The following is a 16526-nucleotide window of genomic DNA, read 5'->3' on the forward strand; positions in this document are numbered from 1 at the left end:
TGTATGTAGCAGGTCAGTGGTTTTTTGGCTTTATAACTAACTATATATGGCATAAATACCTATATAAACTTTACTCGCATTAATTTTTACAAAAGCAGAGTGATTCATACGCTATATCCTATTTATCACACTCCATATTTGCTGTGAATATACCAAGGCAGTATTATGATAGATTCACACGCAATGAAGATGTTGCCTACTAAGCTAACAGGTGTTCCCACTCCCTGTGTCCTTTGTATACACATATTCAAATCACACAAGGTAGTAGGCAGGATAGAGTCTGTTAACTCATTACTAATTTCCCTGGCAAATAAGCCAGCAGCTGCTGGACCAAGCACTAACTTAGCACTGAGAAGAAGATATTTGCATGGGACAGGATGCTTTCATGGAGCCCTTTAGCAACACATTTTGTGACTTGCAGTGCAATATATATTTTCTACTTTTAGGTAAGATACAATATGTATTATGATGATGGTTAATTGTTCACTCTGGATTTACAATGCATTTTGTACTTTAAAAAATTAAGAGAATTTCTATGTTAAATTGTCAGATTTTTTTTAAACCAGCCTAGAAGTTTGTAACCCAATAGCAGTTCTTCTTTTAGTCAGAAATGCAGAATGTCTGTAAACTGTCATACACTAATATTTATGCACAATTTGTAAGTAAAACATGGATATTGAATATGTAAGACTTTTAAAAAATTGTATTAAGTACCGTACAGTGCTCAGTTTTTAATAACGGCACCACAAAGATGAAAATAATTAACTCTCACCAGGACCAAAATCTTGCAAACCTTTACTAATGTGAGAAGGTCTTACCATGAGTAAAGGTTGTCAGGGTCAGGCCCAGGTTTCACTTGGCAGTTGTTTCTATTATCTGTTCAAAAACAATTTTAGAAAGTGATTTTCTTTTGCTTTACAGTTATGGTATTGATTTTTAATCTCTCCATGTAATACTGGATTGTAAATATTTAAAATCAAGACTGCATGCTTTAGACATATTTTGGCATGATATTTTGATAAGGAAGTTACATACAGAAACAAAAAATAATATCAAACCAGTTGTCCTGCCCCCGGTAATCTGAGAGAAAAGTTTTATAGAAAATTGTATTTCAAGGAAATATCTTTTACTGGAGGTGTGGGAGCTGCACACTTATGTTTTACAGACTAAAGAATAGGATTTTTTCTTGTTTTTTCTAATATTCACCATTTAGTATCCATATGATTTTATTTTTTTTTTTTGGCATAAAAGGAAAATAAAATATATTTGCTATTAAAGCTGAAGAGGTTTGTAACTAACCACTATCAAAAGCTCTCACTTGGTCACTCAATGATCTGCAGGATGTTTTACTGCTAGTAATACTTTCTGTTCAGTATCTTGAGTGTTACTTTTATAAGCAGACATTTGTCAGTCATGCATTTTGGATAAAATTGAATGGTCAATGTATTTCCATAAGAATCTGCTGTGATTAGATATTAGAAAGAATTCTACTTAACTCTCTCCAACAATCCTACAACATTTGAGAATTAACTTGTTTTATTGAGTATCAGAGGGGTAGCTGTGTTAGTATGAATCTGCATAAACAGCGAGAAGTCCTCTGGCACCTTACAGACTAACAGATTTATTGGAGCATAAGCTTTCGTGTGCAAAGACTCACTTTGTCAGTTATGAGCTTATGCTCCAATAAATCTGTTAGTCTGTAAGGTACCACAGGACTTCTCGTTGTTTTATTAAAACATTTATATGATTTCAACAGAAGGAATATGTAACATTACAATTGAATTGTATCTTCATGTGACCTACAGATAAGGGGGATTTGCTTTACGTTGCTTTCCTATATCTTTGTGAACTCAATATATTGTAGGTTAATTTGCTAGAGTTCATCTGTGAGCATTTGGAGTGAATGAGAGTTTGTAGGGTCATACCCACAGAGTTCCCCTCCCCACTGCTCCCCAAAAATAAAGATGACCAGTTTGTTTGGTTATTTTTAAATAACACCCATATTTTAAGCGTATGTAAAAAGCTGTATTTCTTATTTGCTACTATATTTGTATTCATTTTTGTTAAACCACTTGATTAAAACCCCATCGAAGATCAAAATTTACTCTTATAGAAGCATTTAAATATAATGCATAGCAATGTACACGCTCATCAAGAAGGCATACCATACATTCTCAGAGACCTTTATAAGCTTCCTCACATGCTAATTGCTTTTTAACGCTGCAAGGACAAAATTTTCTTGCCCTAGGGCCATAATCCAAAGCCCACTGTATAGCATGTCAGCCTTTCCAATGACTTTAGTGGGCTTTGATTCAGATACTAATCAAGCCAAACTCCCATGGAAGTTAATAGACATTTTGCTCAGTTAAGGGCAGCATAATTTGGCCCAGTAAATAGAATGTGTAAACAGTGTGCTCTTGTTAGCTCACTCTCTCCCACCCAAATGACAAAGCATTTGGATGTTTTTCTAAAATATGTGTGAGCAGAATTATTTTGGGGAAGTCCTATGGCTTGTGCTGTACACAAGGTGATAGATGGTTTTAATGATCTCTTCTGGCCTTCAAATCTATTAATTTAGGAATGTGTGTGAACTCCCAGCCTTATAAATACTAAGGGTCTGACACTGCACTGCTTTGCACCATATAGATGCATATACTCCTTTGCAAAATGGGTGTAAAAATGCTCCATTGAGAATTAGTAGCATTTTACTCTCACTTTGCACATGGATAAATGACAGCACAAAATGCAAAGCAGTTGAGAAACAGGCCCTTGGATTTTTTAGACTGATCAAGTGATGAATGCTTTAAAATCCAGAGAACAATGAAACATCACTAGGTAGGTTTCAGTTTATGCAGTTAACTCAAAATATGATGTCATGGTTTTTATTTAAACTAATATTGCATACTTTGTTTTCTGTCAACAATGGTTCTGTTGTGCTTGCTAATACTTCGAAGAGTGATATGGAAGCAAAACATACATTGCTTTGAGTTCCAGCTGGAGGTCACTTTGGTAAAACTGAATGTGTTTATAGTCAATACAGAAAAACTGGTTTTAAGAGGTCTGTGTTGCTGGAAAAATGCATGCATTATTTAGCAATCCATACATATTGATATGTGTAAGTTAGGAATACTCCTGATTATTGCATGAGGTAAAATTACATGGCTTTGTAGAACAAAGAAACTTTTTAAAATATTGCCTTTTATACATGTACATTTTTATTTATTCCAGGAGTTTCATAAAGGTCTCTTCCACATGATGTGCAGGAGCAAAATTTAAAACTAGTGACTGATTAAACAGTCAACCAGATTTTTAAGAATTGCTTAAGTTCAGGCTTCTAAATCCCTTAAATAAATAAGTGGTGCCTAAATCAATTGTCTGAGTTTCAAAAGTACTTGGTGGCCCCTACTAAATAAATTGGATTGTGGGATACTCAGCATTTTTTTTAAATCACTCTTCTTACTGCAGGGTGCATCCATACAGCAGCTGAGAGATGTAATCCCCAGCTTGGGTAGACACACTCTTGCTACCTTTGCTCTAGTTAACACTTCAAAACAGCAGCATGGCCATGTCAACACAGATGGTGGCTGAGGCTAGGCACCCATATATATACCTCAAGAAGTCAGGCCAAATTGCATTCAGGTGACTAGCCCAAATCATCACTTGTGCTGCAAGGGTGACACTGTTGTTTTTAGGTGCTAGCTGTTGCAGAGCTAGCCCATATATCTCTGTGTGAGCTGGGAATTACATATCCCAAACTACTGTGTAGATTTACCCATAGACACCTAAAATTGACATAAAAGTCTGATTTTAAGTTTTCATTTTTTAAAATCTTCAGTATTTAGTAGCACTTCCAGTATGAAAGGATAACCTCAATGTAAAGCGTGACCATAATAAGATGCTCTTGCTTTCATTTAATTTGAATTATAAATGTTTGAGTTAGCTCTAATATTTCAGATTCTATTCTGATGAAGTGGTGATCTCTATTTTTCCAGAGCCAAGAGTCACCCAATATTGTTCCCATAAAACATTAATCTTTGGCAGTACACCCTTGTCTGATAACTTCTCCAGTCCTCACTTCCCCATGGCCATACGGAAATTTCCACACACTTATTGCACCTGATCATATCATCAGAGCATACTTTAAGAGAACAGTAAACTTTGCTTTAGCCTGTGAGAGTCCCACCTTAACTAACTATCTCCTTGAAACTGACTGTTTTGAAAGTGAAAACAAATATTGTTTTCATAATCTCCCCTCTGATATTCCTCAACAGAGCTAGTCTTAGGGGCGGGCACGCTGGGCAGTTGCCTAAGGCCTCCATTTTTAAGGGGCCACCAACAGAGTCAGTCTTCAGCCCAACCTCCTGAATCTTCCCCCGACATTTTTTTTTTTTTTGGCTTGACAAATTTTTATCCAATATTTTTTTTAAACCATCTGGCAACCCTACAGGTGAGCCAGGCAGTCACCTGGGGCTGCCAATTGGTTAGGACCGGCCCTGTTCCTCAACGATGGGAATGATGTAAGGAGCCACTTCTCTCCATTAATTAACTGTGAACAAGATAAAGATCAGCTATTACCTCTGTGCCTGCCTCTCTTTGTACTCCAATATGAACAGCATTTTCAGTCAGAAGTCTCTTCTCTTCCTTTGTTCTACCTGAAAAAGTTGTGGCCCAGTTGAAGGGATAACTTTTGGAGCAATGTTCCAATTCTTGAAGTAAACATACATCTCCCACCCTGTTGGAGGATGGGGAATATGGGGAATGGAGACTGGGATTGTGGAGGTGAAGAGAATGGGATGGAGACAAGGAGTCAGGATGAGAAAGAGACAAGACAGGACAGAGACATGTTGAAGGGAAAAGGGCAGAAAGGATCACGCCTGAGGGCAATGGGTAGAAGTGTCTGTGCCACCTAAAGCACACTTCCCTCCAGAGCCAGGAACTGAACCCAAGATTCCTCAGTCTAACCATCCTTCTGCAGTTAGCCAATGTTCATGAAACCCACTGGCAAAGTGACTCATCACCCTCTTGTGGTGATTCACAGAGAAGATGACAACCTACTACTGCTATCAGTTACTCCTTTAGCTTAAGTGGATGAATAGCTCTATGGTGGATATAAACTTTCCAAGCCTCCTGATCAGCACATGGATGCCCCATGGTGTGTTCTTGCTTGGTGAAAGCCACCCAAATACCCTACGGCTACGTCTAGACTGCAAGCCTCTTTCGAAAGAGGCTTTTTCAAAAGATATTTTCGAAAAAGCCTCTTTTGAAAAAGAGCGTCTAGACTGCAAGCAGTACTTTCGAAAAAGCAAGCCGCTTTTTCGAAAGAAAGCACCCAGGCAGTCTGGATGCTCTCTTTCGAAAAAGCCCTGTTTGCATTCAAGAACGCCTTTTTTTGAAAGAGCACTTTCGAAAAAAGGCATTCTTCCTCGTGAAATGAGGTTTTCCGCCATCGAAAGAAAAGCCGCGTTCTTTCGATTTAATTTCGAAAGAACACAGCTGTAGTCTAGACGCAGGTGAGAACCCTTGAGTCTGGACACAGCCTAAGAGAATTTGCTTCATCACAGATATAAAGCCCCCTCTGACTGCACACCCCAGTTGTTACCTATCAGCCCACACTGGAACCTATTTGGGTTATCACCAAATAACTGCAACTCATACTTGATGAGAATCCCATCCTGAAATAAATCTTTCCTGAACTCTTTTGGTCTTCCAACAACCCTCCAATTTGTCCAACCCCATTTCCAGAAACAAGTTCTCCACAATCCAGGGCACACCAACTCAGAGCAGCACCAGCCACTGCCAGAACCACAGATGCAAAACCTGCAGGCATATTTCCACTGCTACAATGATCAACACTTATCACAACATACCTTTCAAGATCCCTGGGTTCTACTCATGCTTATCACAACATATGGTACATTTCACCCAGTGCACTAACTGCCTCAATAGCAACTATGTGGGTGAAACCAGACAATTACTATGTTCTCATATGAACTCAGACAGGATAAGGATAAAAGACACAAACACCACATCATTGTTCACAAAACAGTCACTCTATCTCTGACCTCTCAGTCCTCATAATCAAATGAAAACTACACAACACTTTGAAAAGATGAGGTTGGGAGTTTATATTCATAACTTTGCTAGACACTAAAAATCATGGACTGAATCGAGATTCTGGCTTTATGGTTTATTACAACAATCTGTAACCCACTAACAACCTTTCCCAGTTATTCCCTCTTCACCACTTCCTTTCCTCCCACTGATGGGAAGAAATCACTTTACCTTGAATTTGTCCCTTGAAATATGTGCTAACTACTCATGTGAAACAATCTGTTCAAATCTTGTATTTAGCTATTACACTTTGAGTTTGGCCAATCCTACTCTACAGACTTATACTGGTATGAAAAAATCAATAGCCCTGAGCAATAGTTATATCAAACTTAAATCCTTGTGTAGAACTTCTGTTATTGAGACAGCTACTATCTCTCACAGAGGTGAATTAATTACGTCAGCAGAAGAGTTCTCTCTTATTGGCTTAGGAGCATCTTCGCATAAGTGCTGCTGCTACGTTTTAAGTGTACCCCTGCCCTTAGTTTTGCTGACCTGAAGAAGCACTCTGCCTAAGCTCCAAAGCTTGTTTCTATCACCAAAATAAACTGGTCCAATGAATTGGTCCTACCTCACTCACTTTGTCTCAGAAATAGCTGGAACATCTTCAACACAGGAAATGATTATAAAACAATTACCTTAAAACTCCATTTTTTAGTTTTGTCAAACGTTTAAAAATATCCTACCTAGAGATGAGAAGTGACATGTCTAATTTAAAGCACATCAGTTTTTTATTTTATGTAAGAAAGAAAAAGTGATTTGAAAATCAGGCCTATGAAATCTGATCAAACTCCAACTAAGTCTTTGTATTTGGATCAGTAGGATTTGGATCAGGACCATCTTGAGAATGCAACACAACAACCATAGCTGCATAAGAGTTTCCATTTAGAACTTCCAGTGTTCCCAGTTTTGTTTTCTTTACATTTTTATGCAGGTATTTGTTCTGCGCTAAGACTGACAGTACCATCACAAACTATACATGGCATTGAAGGACAACCTCTCCATCTTACTGTTGATTACAATTTCAACACTACAGCTTCTGAAATACAGATAATATGGCTATTTGAAAAACCTCAGAGTAACCCCAAATATTTACTTGGCTCTGTGAATCAGTCAGTAATACCAGACCTAGAATATAAGCATAAGTTTACCCTCGTACCGCCTAATGCGTCTTTGATGATCAATCCATTACATGTTACTGATGAAGGCAATTACATTGTAAAAGTCAATGTCCATGGAAATGGGACAATATCAGCCAATCAAAAAATTCAAGTTACTGTTGATGGTAAGTCAATAAAATGTTGTATTTTAATGCAGCACATAAGACTACAACTTTTGGGAAGTTTCTAATCTCTTGGAATCCAGTGACAATTCTGTGTAATTCAGTCTGATAGTGCATGAATAAATCTACTGACTGAGGATTTGTTATGCTTATTTTCAAAACCGCAATAGTTAATTATTCAACAAAATTTGTTTATTGGTTGGTGCCTTATTAATCCTAGCAGTACTGTATATTAAGCTGGGTTTGTATGCCTCATATAATAACTATGAAATTAAATGGACTATAGTGACCTCAGGAAATAATCTGTTTTTCATAATGTTCAGATCTGCCAACCTTACTCACCCTGAGGCTACATTCACTTTTGTGTGACATTTTTTCTGTACCTGGAAACCTGCTTTTAAGGAAACTCTGGAGACAGCTGCCTGCTCAGGATTTCCTGCTGTCTAGATCAGGGGTGGCCAATAATTTTTTGTGAGGGCCCGGGGCCACTCGCAAAATTCAGAAATTTTTGAAGTGGCCCCAGGCCACACTGGAAGAAGCAGGGCCTCAAGCAGAAGGGGCAGGGCCAGGATACTTCCCTGCTTCCCCACCCATACATCATGATTGGTCTGAGAGTGGGGGAGCACATGAAGTTTTTACCACCACACCCCAGAGGTTCCCCCTAGGCACCCATGCCCCTAGTGGTGGGAGGAGACTTCCCATGCTCCCTTTTCTGCCCCCAGGCCAATCAGAGCTTGGGGGTAGGGGAGCATGCAAAGTTTCCTCCTGTCCTGCCAGGAGCGCATGACACTTCTAAGCACCACGTGCTCCTGGCAGGATGGAGGAAACTTTGTGCACTTTCCCCCGCCCCAGGCCCTAATTGGCCTGGAGAGGCCCTTTTGCCACCCATGATAGGGGAAGGTGATAGGCAAGTGGCCCAAAGCCCAACGGAGAAGATAATGAGGTTTAGTGGGGCAGGTTTGGCCCTAAGGGAAGGCACAGATCAATAGGTAGATATTTCCCGCCTAGATCAATAGGTAGATATTTATATGGAACTGTTCTTCTACATATCTAGCTTCCACTTATGCAGGTGGGAGTTATACATACACAGAGAAAGAAGAACAGAAAATGGGAAAAATTCATGCAGCATGAGTTTGATTAATTCTAATTAAAATACAATATTTGTTTCCAGTCATTCTAGCACTATTAAAATCACTGGAAGTATGCCCATTTGCATGACCCTTTGTAATTTTTAGCAGCATAAAATTTGAAATGTAAGTACTTTCTTAAAAGGATGACATATGCCGTTTATATCACATGGGCATTAAATGATACATTCTCCTAACAGAAATGGCAAGTCTTGTTTCCAACTGTTTATATCTATTTACCTTACAGTTCCTGTCACAAAGCCAGTTGTACAAATTGAACCTTCTTCGGGGGTAGTGGAGTATGTGGGGAACATGACGTTAACCTGTGTTGTTGGAAAAGGTACAAGGATAGGATACCAGTGGATGAAAAATGGGAAACTTATGTATGCCGGTTCTAGTTACACCTTTTCCTCAAACAATGACACAGTTTTAATTGTCCCCGTCATGAAAGAAGACATTGGGAATTACAGCTGTTTGGCAACTAATCCTGTGAGTGCGATGGAAAGTGAGATAATTACACCAACTATATTTTGTGAGTATATAAAATATTCATGCATACTTTTGTCTAACAAACTTCCCAGAGGGAGAACCCCTGACAACAGAATGGGCACAAAACAGTTAATTCAAATTTATATTTTGGCTTTCACTCACAGTACAATAGCGGTGCTGGAACAATTTGTACAGTAGGGGTGCTGAAAGCCATGGAACCAAACTGTAAACCTTGTATATAATGGAAACCATTTCAAGCCAGGATGTGCTGAAGTACCTCTGCACCTCTAGTTCCAGCACCTATCTGGTTCACTGGCCTATAATAATCGATCTATATCCTCTCCAGGATAATATAACATAGAATTTGCTAAATTTTATGTTGTTTTTAAAGACCAGCTTGAGCTGCAGAATTTAGGTATGTATTTTAGATGCCTCAAAGTATAGAGTTCTTCAAATTGATGGTTTTTGTCCAGCTCATTATAATTAGAGGGACTGGGCACAAAATATAGACCTAGACCCAAGTTCAGATTTCTAGCTCTGGCAAAGTTCAGAGGTGTTTGATTCTTGGGTTTCAGTTCAAGCCCATCTCTTAACTAGTTATCATTGCCATGTACTATATCTTTAGTATTATTGATGTTCATAGTGCTTCACAAGCATGTGTAAAAAAACCATCATGAGACTTGATTCAGATTTAACTTACCTTGCTTTCACACTGATGGAACTCCGCTTACTTTAAAGATGTAACTCCTGATTTACACAGGTGTAAATGAAAAAAGTTTCAGGCCCAAAGCCTCTCTCCTGAAGGTCTAACAATTTAGTTTCTGATCATACAAACACACATATTCAACTTTATGTCTGTAGGTAATCCTTTTGATTGAAAGGGAATCTTCATATGCATAAACACTAAGCATGAGCAATTTAGCAGCATCAGGGAATAGATTATACTTATAATAGCATGACAAAAAAAATACAACAGATAATGATGGGTAAAGAATAATGCAATCAGGTTATGCAGTTGATTGGATAATGACAAAACTGACTGATAAAAGATTCTGATGTGAAATGTTCTACTAAAACAGCCAACAATGTTTAAGCTGGCCCTAAGCAAACCCATAAAAAAGTAAAACAGTAAAAAGAGCTTTATTGATTTTTTTCAAGGTTTTGGATGCATATTCCAAAACATCATGAGGGACCTGGTAGTGCTGAGCAAATATGGACTTTATGGATGAAATGAGTCATGGGAAACGTTAGGTTAGCTAAACCCCAACCAAAATATTAGAACAATTATATTTTGAACCTGACAAAAGGCACTTACTCTTGTCTGAGATGAAGATGAAAGAGCTGCAGGTAGCCGTCCCATTATGCAGTAGAGCTTCCTCACACACAAGAGTACAGACGGTGGTAGGCTGTAAAGTCATAAAAATGATCTGATTGTTTAATAATTTCCATGTTGAAGGAAAAAATAGCTTGTCTGTTTTATATCTACTGATGATGGAGCAGATTTTCAAAAGTCTGTTCACACTTTTGCATTTGTGCAACTTTGATTGACATGAATTTTTGGCATCTGAAAAGTGCTCAGATTATGCTTGCACTTCTGAAAATATTGGTCATGTTGCTTTTCAGATCTTGATGAGAAATGAAGGGCCTTACATACATTGAACAGAGAGATAAAATATTGGAACAAGGCTGAGAGCCATTATATCCAGGGATGTCTTGACAACCTTCCTAGACCAAAGCAATAACACCAGTTGTATTTTTTGTTGGGCTAGTCTCTAACGGTACATCCAGACTGCAGCACTATTTCAGGATACCAGAAGTATCCCGAAATAGCAACACCGCATCTTTAAACTCTCCTACTATTTCCTGAAATAGTGTGCGCCCTATTCCGGTGTCCCTGTAACCTTCATTCCATGAGAGTTAAGGGATTTGTTGGAATAGTGCCTTATTTTGAAATTTGGCGCTGTCTACATAGTGCCAAATTTCAATATAGGCTCTTTCGACCTAGACTCAGAATAAGCTATGCAATTTGCGTAACACAAATTGCATAGCTTATTCTGACAGAAGGGTTCTGTCTAGACTAGGGATGTTATAGTGTAGTCAATTAACCAATTAACTAATAAGCGAAACCTTATACATTAATGCTGTAAACTACATGCATTCCTCCCACCCCAAACAGTAAATTTTTTAGCAGGCTGGCTAGCAGCCAGGCTCAGTTCTGGCTCATGCTGGGTCCTGGACCCACCCGCGCTGTGGCTCTGCATTTAAAGTGTATTAGGGGCTGGGTGGCCAGGCAACCCAGCTCAGTTCCGGTTCACGCCAGGTCTGGGAGTTCAGCCCTCCCCCCAGACAGGGGCTGCTGCCACCCGACACTGATGCCTCTTTATCAGAGACAGCAGCACAGGGCGACAAGCAGCAAGTCTGTAAGAGAAGCTGGTTTTTAAACTGGCTCCCCCTCACAGACTAGCTCCCACCTGGCACCCCACGCTACTGCCGACCCCACTCGCAGGGACTATAGAATAGTCAACTAACCGATAAGAATTCACGAGGTTACTCGACTATTCAATTAAGCAATATTTAACATCCCTAGTCTAGACGTGCCCTAAGGTACTACAGAACTAATTGCTGTTTTTAAAGTTACAGGCTAATATGGCTGTAACATGTTTAAAGTTACAGACTAACATGACTAATTGGTCATGAAACCAATTCAATGAGTCATGTGTTTGAGGTTTTATATCTATCATTATTGCTACTGTTCTGATTTATCTGTCACTCTCCATACATTCTATTAGACAACATTGGCAGTGGCAATTTCCACATAGTAGCCTCCAAAGAGTATATTTACACTGGTAATTACAATGAAAAGGGACAGAGACATACACCTATCCTGTGGCCTATATTTATAGGTCCTGTACTACAACCACCAATACATAAATTATTCTAGGGATATGAAATATCATCCATATAGCACTTATATGCTGAGCTTTATTTCAGAATCAGGTGGCATGTTGGTGCTCTTGATAGTGTGAGAGAGGGTTAAAAAATGAAAACTGACTTTCATGGGGAAAAAAATGATATTCCAAAATGACTTTGTCATAACATTTGAAAGAGACATATTTTATTGGATGATTTTTTTTGGGGGGGGGGGGGAGGGAGGGAGTAAAAAAATGTTTTTTCTGTTTGGATTTTTTTTTTTTTACAAAAAAATTACTGAGCATGTTATGAAAAATTTTCATTTACTAAAAGCTTAGTTTTATTTTTGTTCTGCTAATGTAAGATTTTGCACATTTCTAAATCTTGAACCAACGGCTAAGCAAGACCAATATTCTTGTAGTAGTTCCCTAATTAGCAGGCAATTTCAGTGAGTTATGTTTTCAAGTCAGGTAATTGAGACTGACCTGTCTCTGCTAGTAATTCACCAACTTTTTGTGTTCAGGCTAACAGTTGTCAATAACAATCCAGTACAGGCCTCAGGGTCTATATGCACCATATGCCATTGCTGCAGGAGAGTTACTATATGTGATTAAAAAAAAAAAGGTCACTCACAGTAAATACCTGCCATCTGCTCAGAATCTAGATGGATAAGAGTCTCATGGTGATAGCAGCAATTGCAAGTATTCCCACAGAGTAGTAAATTGTTACTAAGACCGGTGATTTATTATTTTACAAGTCATTTAGTAAACAGGCTTCACTGAAACATGAGACCCATTTCTGCTGAGAACGAAACTGGGAAAGAGTAGTGGAGACTGTAGGATCCCAGGAAGGAATTAGGACCTAGAGAAAAATTGCTTGTGTCAATCTCCAAATGAGCAAGGGTAGGCCTTTAAATGGAAGCCTATGTCTTCTTTTGCTACCTATTTTTGGGCACTGCTGTATATGTGCCAAGGAGGAGGAGAAGGGATGAAGACAACCAGGCAGTGGGATTATCTAGATGATCATAAGAGTTCCCACCCAGAACGCTGATCTATAAAACACTCCAACAAGATTTAATAGTATGCTTTTACAGGATTTATTTTTGCCTTCACACCTTTTTTCCAGAGAGCATATAGTATACTGTAGCATGTCACAGTACTTTTGTCATGTTTTGTTATTCAGAATTATAATGACCTTGTCAGTATGGGTTATTTATGTAGCACTATAACAGTCCACTGTGTCATGGTTCAGGGTATTAAGTCAGAGCCCAATCTTGATTCCATTATAGACATAGCAAATCCTCCATTATCTTCAGCAGGAGCAGAAGACAATCCATACTGAATATTCAAGTATTCTGTATACTTTGAGCAGAGGGTTGGACTAGATGGCCCCCTGAAGTCTTTTGCAACCCTAATATTCTGTGGTTAGGTTCACTCACAGCTGACACAGATAGTTCATATTCTCATTGAAACTGAGTTTGGGAGAAATTAAAGCCCAAGGGAGTGAGATAATGGGTTGGGTGAGAACTACTGAATGGTTTCAAAAAGCCAAAAAAGCAGGTTCATTCTTAAAATTAGTAGGGTGGTATTTTTGTTTTGTTTTGTTTTGTTGCATTTTTTAAAAAAGTTGTCTTTGAGACTGACACAATAACAAAAAAGTCTGTTGGTCTGATCCCTGAAAAGGTGGATATGCTGGGTTCCTATAAAACTCCCCTGGCCCAGGGGAAAGCTTATTAGGAATGGAAACTCAGGAACTAATAGGTGAATACAGCAAAAGCTGCGGAGGGAGGTGCAAGAAAAGTTGACATTTGCTTTAAGGATAATTTAGGAAAAACAGTTGTCTAAAGTTATGTAAGACATACCAAGCTATGCCTTACTAAAAGGAGGATGGTTCCATAAGCAAATATTGCGTGGTAAGTACCATAATACATGTTTACTTAGGTATATTTCAGTGCTGTTTTACTGATCTCTATGTGTAAACAGAGATGGTATGCCAGTAACCTCGTCATTTAAGTATAAAGGGTTCAATTCAACCCTTATACAGACAGCCAGAAAAAGGCCTAGTGCTTCATTACACTACGTTACTTATGCAGCTTTAATCCCACTAAAGTTTTCTGAAGGCTTTAAACAGTGCTTAGGTCTTGTGCTGGGTCTCTGGGTGAATTTCACACACAGGCAAATCATTATTAAGTGGGTCTATTCTGTGATAAGATTGGCACAAATCTATCTAAATAAGGACAGATTAAATGAAATGGAAGCCTTTTAATCAGAATAACTGAAACTAATAGCAGCCATTTGAAAGGTTAATTCTATACTTATCCTTGGAATTTTAAGAGTTATTCTTTGATTTTAATTTTTTCCATTATGATAATGTTTGTTGTTCATATTAATGCAGATGGACCTTATGGACTAACAGTTAATTCAGATAGAGGACTGAAAGTAGGAGAGGTGTTTACAGTTGATATAGGAGAAGCTATCCTATTTGATTGCTCAGCGGACTCAAATCCTCCCAATACTTACTCTTGGATCCGAAGGGCTAACAATACTACACATGTTATCAAATATGGACCCCACCTGGAAGTTGTATCTGAAAAAGTGGCCCAGTCAACAATAGATTATATGTGCTGTGCTTACAACAATGTGACTGGAAAGCAGGACGAAACTCATTTCACAGTGATCATTACATCTGTAGGTAAGAACACAACATGTGTAATATAGCAAATGCTGATCCAGTCTAAATTAAATAACTGCAAAGAAATTTTTCAGAGAATCCCAAAGAAAAGCCATTGTAAATGGTACAATTCTGCTCAAGTATGAAAACTCCTTATTTACTACCTGTTCGTTACTAATTAGAAAACATTTTCTGGGTTTTTAATAATTTAATTACTAAGGAACAATAGATTTTTTTCAGAAGATGTGGCTATATTATTAATGTACAGGAAGGTGTCAGACTGTTGTTGCCTTTTAGAAAGTTTTACAAACATGTTTTTCTGGTACTGGACAAAGAGCTTAGACATTTATTATTAAGATAAACAAGGACAGCAGGTGTCTATTGTTCAGATGGATTTAATGTAATTGCAAATGAAAGCTCCATGGTTTCAAACACCCTAGCAGAAAACAGGATACAATTTTTCAGAGGAAATATTGCAGTTTAAAATAAAATAATGTGGTAACTAGAAGGGGGAAATGCAAACAGAGCTGTCATGTTCCATTAGGAGTACAAATGGCATTTTTCCTGAAAGTGAAAGTAGACCAGGACTCCTAGTATCTGTGTTTATAAATAAACACACAGGCTACGTCTAGACTGGCATGATTTTCCGCAAATGCTTTTAATGGAAAAATTTTTCCGTTAAAAGCATTTGCGGAAAAGAGCGTCACGATTGGCACGGACACTTTTCCGCAAAAGCACTTTTTGCGGAAAAGTGTTCATGCCAATCTAGACGTGGTTTTGCGCAAGAAAGCCCTGATTGCCATTTTTGTGATTGGGGCTTTTTTGCGCAAAACAATACCGCATTGTCTACACTGGCCCTCTTGCACAAAAGCATTTGCGCAAGAGGGCTTTTGCTCGAACGGGAGCAGCATAGTATTTCCGCAAGAACACTGACAATCTTACATGAGATTGTCAGTGTTCTTGTGGAAATTCAAGTGGCCAGTGTAGACAGCTGGCAAGTTTTTCCACAAAAGCAGCTGCTTTTGCGGAAAAACTTACCAGTCTAGACGCAGCCATGCACAATTATGAGCAATAGTTTTGAGATCTGTTTTTGAAGCCTGCTAGAAAGCAAAGTCCATATGGCGTGTACATTCTATATTTGGTTGTACTTAAAAATGCAGCTCTTCTTTGCAAAATTACTTCATAAGATTTTAAGTTTAGAGATCATCAGTTTTTTCCATTTTCTGTCATTCTTCCTATTTCCAAGGATTTATTTCAGTAATACAAACCACTGGATTCCAGACTACACTCCTTAATTCAGGTAAAATTCCCCTTAACTTCAGTGAAAGGTCTGCCTGTGTGTTTCCTCAAATATATGTACTTCCAGTGAATTTCTCCATGGGGAACAAACTCTAAAATCTTTAATGGTAATTTTACCAGATTAGTGATTACTTTCCAAGGAAGATATTCTGTGTTTTTGCTTCCCCAATATCTAAGGTTATGTCTACACTACCAGGTTATCTCAAAATAAGTTATTTTGAAATAATCATAGAATCATAGAATCATAGGACTGGAAGGGACCTCGAGAGGTCATCGAGTCCAGCCCCCTGCCCTCAAGGCAGGACCAAGCTCCGTCTCCACCATGCCTGACAGATGTCTATCTAACCTGTTCTTAAATATCTCCAGAGGGGGAGATTCCACCACCTCCCTTGGCAATTTATTCCAATATTTGACCACCCTGACAGTTAGGAATTTTTTTCTAATGTCCAATCTAAACCTCCCTTGCTGCACTTTAAGCCCATTACTCCTTGTCCTGTCCTCAAAAACCAAGAGGAACAAATTTTCTCCTTCCTCTTGTGACACCCTTTTAGATATTTGAAAACTGCTATCATGTCCCCCCTTAATCTTCTTTTTTCCAAACTAAACAAGCCCAGTTCATGAAGCCTGGCTTCATAGGTCAT

General features: G+C 38.4%; 1 protein-coding gene across 1 annotated transcript in view; it reads left to right on the forward strand.

Annotated features, from left to right (window-relative positions):
• Positions 1–308: 308 nt before the first annotated feature.
• The window catches only part of HEPACAM2 (HEPACAM family member 2), a 37065-nt gene continuing 20847 nt past the window's right edge, over positions 309–16526 (forward strand). Inside the window, exons 1-4 of the mRNA XM_006114478.4 lie at positions 309–446; positions 7043–7393; positions 8765–9049; positions 14311–14607. Coding sequence (XP_006114540.1) covers positions 368–446; positions 7043–7393; positions 8765–9049; positions 14311–14607 — 1012 coding nt within the window. The 5' untranslated portion in view covers positions 309–367. The remainder of the gene's footprint in view (positions 447–7042; positions 7394–8764; positions 9050–14310; positions 14608–16526) is intronic.

The sequence above is a fragment of the Pelodiscus sinensis genome, chromosome 2 (genome assembly GCF_049634645.1).
Source record: "Pelodiscus sinensis isolate JC-2024 chromosome 2, ASM4963464v1, whole genome shotgun sequence".
In the NCBI taxonomy this organism is placed as follows: domain Eukaryota; kingdom Metazoa; phylum Chordata; order Testudines; family Trionychidae; genus Pelodiscus; species Pelodiscus sinensis.